This window comes from Anoplophora glabripennis, unplaced genomic scaffold, assembly GCF_000390285.2.
Source record: "Anoplophora glabripennis isolate ALB-LARVAE unplaced genomic scaffold, Agla_2.0 scaffold501, whole genome shotgun sequence".
Classification (NCBI taxonomy): domain Eukaryota; kingdom Metazoa; phylum Arthropoda; class Insecta; order Coleoptera; family Cerambycidae; genus Anoplophora; species Anoplophora glabripennis.
In genome coordinates this window covers 259,242-267,317 of record NW_019416582.1, presented here as the reverse complement: position 1 = coordinate 267,317, position 8,076 = coordinate 259,242, and the positions used below count along the sequence as shown (strand labels likewise).

The window sequence follows — 8,076 nt, the reverse complement described above, 5'->3', positions numbered from 1 at the left end:
TGTCAATAATTTAACAGGCATTAACAAAAAGCTCATATTTGCACTGCGAAGCACTGAAGCACTTTATACAAAGGGGCATGACAGTCACAGAAAAACAACAGCTGCATGCTATAGGGAAACAATTTTTTTCGAAAACTGCTATAAAATGTTGACATTTTAATTCTGTTTCCAAAGTGTCAAAAAGAAATTATTTCAATCGAACAAATTTTATCCCAATATTATCAAGTGGACACATTTCTTAAAACCATATCTTGTTCTGAAGCTGAAATACTGACGGAGCAACCGATTCAGAAACTTGGAACACTTTTGAAAATGTTTTACTTGAAACTTGAATTTTACTGAGGTAGACTTGTCCCCAGTGTCTTTCGAAGAAGATAATATCTGTCCCAAAGTTAGCTAAAATTGTCGCAGAAGAGCGTCTGAAAGAATGGCCGGTATAGTTTTTCTTGGAGTCTTTCTTATTTTATTAATACCACTTGGTTGACACATATACATCAACATATTTAATGAAAAATGTACAATTTTTAGTAAAGAAAAGTTAAGAGTATTTTCTATATAATACAAAATGAAATCTGAAATGACCAAAAACATCTTGAGCCTCTAAGGGTAGAATCTATAGTCGTTCCTTATGGACTTAGGTGTCCTTACTTAGCAAATTCTGTTGTATTCGGTTTAGATTACCTTAAATTGACATCTAGATGCTCTAGAGATATCTCTTTGCCTTTTCATCTCTTACAAAAGAACAAAACACATCTGGAGCGTCTAGAACTAGATGTTAATACCAAACTTGCCTTATACCTTATATGTATTAGATCTATGTATTTGACATTTGTTAATATATTTTTAACCTTTGTTATACTTTATGGTCTTTGGACATATTATTATAATTTGAGTTTTTTGTTTTATCAAATTTTTATATTCGTGAATTATTATAGATAACTATGAAGTTGGAATTGTTACATGTTAAAAAAAATATATACCTACCTATAAGTAATTAAAAACTTACTTTTGTTTTAAATTGTCACTATTTTTTTAATTGTTTTACAGATCTTCTTGTACTTGATGATGCGTTGTATAAATTCTCAATTTTTGTCCAAATTTGTTGTTTCTTTTTAATATTTATTTATGACAATCCCCTTATTTTCAATAATACTTTTATATTTGTCTACAAGACTGAGCAAAAGTATTTTTTCATTTTATGAATATTGTTTTTTTTTTCTGTACACTCCATTATTTTGTTACTAGTTATCCTATAATGAATTTTTACTACATAATAATGTTATTAAGGGAATAAATCTTTAAATAATTGAAGGTTAAGTTCACCATGAAGTTCACAAACACGAAATATGAAACATGTATTTTTGTGTTTTTGTCATATGTTTCACTTTCACTTTCTTAAGTTATCCTTATTCAAGGGTACTTTTTCTGCAACTATAGAACAGAGATCTTCCTTATAAAGTAAGGCCTAGTTAAATAAGGAAGTCTTAAGGATTTCCTTAACCTTAAGGAACGACTATAAATTTGGCCCTAAATGTGTGTCTTGCTATCAGGAATTTTAATAATAATTACATAACACCCCCATCTTCTTTGCCTTTCTATATGGGAAAAAATAAAGATTAAATAAAAATTTCTTTTAATTTCAAAGAAATATATAAAGAAACAAATGACTGTTGCGTTTCGAAGATATAAACTAAACTTTACCTTTTTTCTGATTATAATATCTTACAATTTACACCAAATTGCGGTTCAGTATGTTCCAAATAGGCTCGAACTTGATGACCTTGGATTTGACACTGACCTTAAGTTTCAAGATCAAACCAAGATCATCGTGAAAATATTAAATGGAATATCCAGTTTTTCTCGGCAGAATTGTTTCAAGCAAAATTTGTAGGATTTGGAATGGTAAATTAGATGGTGACCTTGGATTTGACCCAACACCTGATTAGATATCGGTTTCTAGAATGGTCATATCACTAATTTTAATTATTAACCAAAGGTGTTAAATTTCAAAATTGTTGTCAAGATCACAATATTAGTTGAATACGTCTATTATATTCGTTATTAGTTTGACCTTCAAAAGAGTTACAAGGACATCCTAGAAAAAAATCCTTAATCCCAGATTCCGATAAAAAATTTGGCACTGTATCTATCTGACATAAACATTGGCGTACTCCATTTGACATTAAGTTGACCTTAGTTTGAACTTGCAATTTATGGTAAAAATCTACAAATGAACTATAAGGAAATACAGGAAAAATTTTCTGATCCCATATTCAGACTTAAAATTTGACGATCTATGAAATTCTGGCATATAAAATAGGGGGGGGGGGCATTTAATATTTTCAAATTGACTTTGGTTTAACCTTGAAACAATGTAAATGCCAAGGTCAAATTGGGACGCTCGGTATAAACATTCTTCAGAACCAATTGACTGCTGATACTTTGCCTTATCTCTATGACTACATATTCCTATTATAAACATCAATTTAATTTATCGTAAATGTCGACATTTTTACTCTATTTTCCCCAATTTTAACAATATTTCCAAGCAGTTTTCGAAAAAATATTGTTGACACACAGTTAGAAAGCCGCTTTTGCATTCTCAATTTTTTTTAGCTACACTCCGTTCTTGGACACAATAGCGATATTTCGCAACCTAAAATGAAAACAACTATTAACGATCACTAACAGAATTTTGTGAACAAAACATTGCATGACGGTTAAAATAACAAATTTATGAGAGTAATCCACAGAGTGAATTATAGAAGTCTCAGTTGTACTCACGTTAATTTAAATTATAGAATATAAATGCATGAAACATTATACACACCCATACAAATAAGCTTGCGTCTGAGATAGCTCCGCCCACAAATGCTCACTGAACGCGTTCTTTCTCAATTTCGGACAGCTTTGCCTGGGTCAAAAACGCAGGCTTATTTGTGTCAGTCTCCTCTTAACAACTTATCAACTCTCGTACTTAAAATAATTGTAATTGTCAGTCGAAGCATTTATCTTTGATTGATTTGAAAGTATACAGGGTGATATATTTGAATATGGCAAAAATGAAATCAGAAATGCGAATAAGCGCAAAAAAGCAATATAATAAAAAAATAGATATCATTTGCTTAAGAGCGTAAGAAATAAACACGCTTAGTGAAAATTAAGGTTTTATTACAATAATTAATAAATCAAAACATGAAAAAATTCACAGTATTCTTGAGTGGAAGAAGTTGTCATTGTTACATTTTTACATCATAACGCTATATACTTCTTACTAGCGGAGGTAATGACTTAATCTAACTACGAAACAAATAATACTGTCAAGGATAATAATTACGCCTGGAATTAACCTATCTCGCCCTGTATATCTGAGTATCAGAGTTGATTTGCTAAATGTACGAAATTTCCAAAATACCTTTTTGATTACTTACAACAAAATTTGTATTATCTATAATCAAACAATTTGTCTTCTGGAAATTTTGTATGTAAAAAAGGTTAAGGAATCATTAGTCATACATATCATTGTTGGTACAATCAAATACTTCAGTTTATGATTTCCTCGAAGCGATATTCTCAATTTTGTGTTACAGTACGGTACACCTTTGTGCGCAGTATGTTAATGGTTTGGATAGAGATTACTAGAATAAACACATAATGTTTAACTGTAGTTGAGAATTCCGAGTAAATCATAAGCGTAAGTATTTGGTCGTTTTTCATGAAATTTATCATTAAGATTAAGATTTAATGGATTTGGACGAGCACCAACGCTTGTTTGCACATGGTTTAATATTAATATACAGGGTAAAATATTCAAAAGCATTAAAAATAGATTTAGAAAGTTTAAAAATGTTTAACGCTTTTTAATAAATCATCTATTTTAATACTAATGAAACTATTGGCAGAATAAGGATAACAAGACTAATAATTATGGTTCAAATAAACTATTTTTAGCTTTAGGTACCGATTTAATAATCGTAATGTAAGTATAAAAATAAATTATATTTATCTCAAACAACTGGTATGTTTTTACCCCTACACAGAAAATGCATGCAATTTTTTCACCACCGAACTATTTTTCACCACACTGCACGAACTGATGTTTCAAGCATGACATTTTTTTTACCTGCATGTAATTATTATTATTTTAGGTATAGTAAGCATGAATTTCAAACTGTTAAAAATTAAGTACAACAGTTTTTATAACGACGCATGTAAAGTTTTCCTCTAAAATATATTATTTTAGGGCATGTTTTTTCCAATACACTTCCTTTCTATACGAATTTTATCGATTTATCTATATTTTAACGCATGTAATACCCTTCTGTCGATTACAAAAATGGTATAAGAATGACTAGTTTATTTATATTATCAACAAACTTTTTTTTATTTGCGCCAGAAAAGAATCAGTCCAAACGTCAACTTTTTGAAGTGTACAATACACAAGCTGTTACAAAGTCTCTTCTCACTACAGGGATCTCGGAAACGGTAAGAGATACGAAGTAGCTTAAATGGGGGCAAAGTTGCATAATCAAGGGACCTACATTATGCCTCTAAAAAATCAAGGGTAACAAAAACATGATTAGTTTTCGAAATATTTGGAAAAAAAACGAAATTTTGGAAATCCGATTTTGTTTCATTTCAGCCTTGTTTGAGGAGATATTAAATAAAGAAGAACTTTTTGTCCTCTATCGAATTGCATAATCAATTTTTTATATTTAACGTTTCGTTGCTCTAGGACCATCATTGACTTAATTTTTTTTAAATACGACCCTGGAAATTTTATTACGTTTTTTTGCAAGCCTTCGTTACCCCCATTACTGTACTGCCTCCTCCCGAACCAGATTCAGACGTTTTGTCTCGAAAAATTCATCTTCAGTGTATTCGTTCCTTTTTCTAAATATTTTATTTAGATTTCTTTGTTTATTGAATTATCGTATACTGTAAGTGTCGTTAGACCCTGTGAAATCCATCTAGTTATTTAAACTATTACCACCACGCGTTACAATAAATTATTATTATTAACTATTGCCATCACTTGGTCATACGTAACTCAAAAAGTTGTTGCGTCAAAATTAAAACATTATTACAATTTTAATTTTATTATGACAAATTAATTCTTAAAAAAACGCCAACTGAATATTATTCTTTAAAAAATTTCAGTAAATGTTCAAAAACATTTTGGTTTTGGCAAAGGTTGAAAATGAAGATCAGCGTAATATTATCGGAATTTATTATATTTGTAACCGCAACTGTGAAAGAGCATGTCAGATGTATTTGTATGAATATCCTGAAAAAAAAATAGATCGGAATTTGTTTGAATTTTGAGCACTCGAGAGGCCTAGAAATAATTATGAACACGGAAATAAAACTCTAAAATTTTTTTATTTTAATGCGTAGTGGTAATAGTTTAAATAAATATATGGATTTCACAGGGTCTAACGGCACTTACAGTGTACGATAATTCAATAAACAAAGAAATCTAAATAGAAAATTTAAATAAATTTGGGACGAATACACTGAAGATGAATTTTTCGAGACAAAACGTCTAAATCTGGCTCGGGCTGAGGCAGTACAGTATTGGGGGACATGAAAACTTGCAAAAAATGTAATAAAATTTAAAAAAATGAAATTGATGATAGTCTTGGAGAGACGAAACGTTACATATAAAAATTGATTATGCCATTCGATAGAGGGCAAAAAGTGGCCTTGAGAAAGTGTTCTTCTTTGTTCAATATCACCTCAAACAAGCCCGAAATGAAACACAAAAACATATTTCCAAAATTTCAGTTTTTTTCAAATATTTCAAAAATTAAACATGTTAGCCTTGATTTTTTAGAGGCATAATGTTGGTGCCCCGACTATGCAACTTTGCCCCCTAGCTCGTATATCTTACCGTTTCCGAGATCCCTGTTTTTCTTTTCTTTTTTTTTTTTGGCGCAAGGGTTCGTTTCATATTTTTTTTTATTATTTAAATATTTCGTTGTCAATAAAAAGACTGCATTTTCAGAATAAATATTTTCCTCAGTACATTAAACCGACTTTAGTAACATACCATTTTTGTATTTTTGCATGACCCCACTAACATAAGACTGCATCCAATTCTCTCACGTAACACTTGCAATGTGGTTATTTCAGAATCAAGAAAGAAGAAGAAAAAGAAGCCCCTCAAATCTCTAATAGCAATAATAAAAATCGGAATCTTAGCGGCCATAGCGGTGGGTAAAATCACCCTTCTGATAAAAATTTTCGAGGCTGCCCTTAAATTTAAGTTCCTCCTTGTGTCAGCTGGAGGTTTTCTGATTAACTTGGTCAAGTTCTGGTTTGACATGAGGTCAAAGAAGCACGACGATCACGAAAATATTGTTTTCAAGAACCCTTACGAACACTCAGGGGATTGGAGTGGTGGACCTGGCGAATACAACGCTAGGGCGTACGATATTCGGAAAGAGTACGGCCAGAATTTGGCCTACAAGGGACAGAAACCGCAATAAATTCGTTGATTATTTACTTATTTATTAATTTATTCTTGTTTATATGATTAAAATAACTCTTACGATAGCTTTAGTAATTATTATTTGGTAGGAAGATGTGTTATTTCCTCAGTTCTAAACTTGAAATGTACAGGGTGTCTCATTGGTCGTATACTGAATTGGATATCTGAACTTTCTTTCAAAATGTTGAAATTTTTCATACACGGTATTATAAAAAACAGTTTCCGATTTTTAAAATTTAATTTTAGCATCTCAATTTAGAAACGCCCTCTATAAATCCTTAAAAACGTATATTCAAAATTTCCATAGTCAGTATTTTTTTGTGATTTGGTCTATAACAGTGAGACAGTCTATTTATATCAAATTTTTGTACTTTAGTTTACTGAAATAATAGATTTTGAACAGTCTGTTCCATTAAAATATACCAAAATTGACGCACTTTCGAAATAATAAACATAAACTAAATATAAATCCCAAATATCAGAATGCATTTTTCCTTATTTTCCGTCTTATATTTTTAATTCGAATTATCCCCTAGTCCCCTATTTATGGATAAATCCAAATATTTTTTATGCTTACTTATTTTATACTAACACTAAAACACTGAATTTATTTTTGTCAATAACTCTATTTTTCTGCTAGATTTTGCGTGGGTATCTACCACATTCTTAGGGGTTAACAATATTGATTAATTGTCTTGCCCCTAGTACATTTTTCTAGGGACGCCTATGGTAAATGGTAAAATGTTATTTATTTGGTAACAATTTCCGTATGTTTCAGCAAAAATAACAAAAGCGAAAATAACTAATCAGGTGACAAATGGTGTGTATTTGACATTTGATAGCTGTTAAATGTCAAAATTATCTAAATTGGATTTCAATTCCCTTGAAGACATATTAAATAAAAGTTTTTAATAATGACTAAACACATTTAATGTCTATCTAATGCTCTATTATTTCTATTTCTACAATTGTCTTAAACATAGTTATATATATTTTAATCACAGGGTGTATCGAATTTTATAGGTCAAATTTAATCTGATAATAAAATTCTTCAAAACAGGAAAATAGATCCCATAAGTATAGATTAAGGATGCTTATTTTTCGTTTAATTTGATATACCTGAAGATGTTTGCTCTTAATTTCGAAAACTCATAAAATGTTGGTTTTAATTGTGCTTTCATTGTCTTCTATATCTTATACTTATATATGACAGTTATTCTCTTCTACAAGCTTCATGAATGCCCATTACTGAAGTAACCTGAAGAACAAACTTCACAATTATACAGGGTGATTAAAAAATGGTGGCCAAAAATGAAACCTCGTATTCTTTTAAGTGGAGTGGAATTTTAAGTGGAGTCTTTTCTATAAAGTTAAAAAGATACTGGGTGTTAAACTTCAAAAAATATTTTTAATTTTTTTAAATAATATATAAATAAGTAAAATAATTTGAAATTGGGTACATGCATTTATGTAAACATTGTCCAAAATCTGAGGCATATTTTTCTAAATAAAATAGTACGCCACTGCTTTACGGTAACAACCATGATATTTTCCGATTCGTCTTTCAATTTTCTACAAATTAC

At 30.1% G+C, this 8,076-nt stretch overlaps 1 protein-coding gene across 1 annotated transcript; it reads left to right on the top strand.

Moving 5' to 3' along the window:
* The first annotated feature begins 427 nt into the window (after positions 1 to 427).
* Positions 428 to 6,491, top strand: LOC111691747. The gene is made up of 3 exons (XM_023455010.1): positions 428 to 434; positions 3,674 to 3,694; positions 6,136 to 6,491. Exons 1-3 carry the CDS (start codon positions 428 to 430, stop codon positions 6,489 to 6,491), a joined length of 384 nt encoding a protein of 127 aa, XP_023310778.1.
* The last annotated feature ends 1,585 nt before the right edge of the window (positions 6,492 to 8,076 follow it).

Coding starts and splice junctions, on each gene's coding strand:
- LOC111691747 (XM_023455010.1), top strand. Junction 3,695..6,135: donor ATTCCGAGTAAATCATAAGC/GTAAGTATTTGG, acceptor TGGTTATTTCAG/AATCAAGAAAGAAGAAGAAA.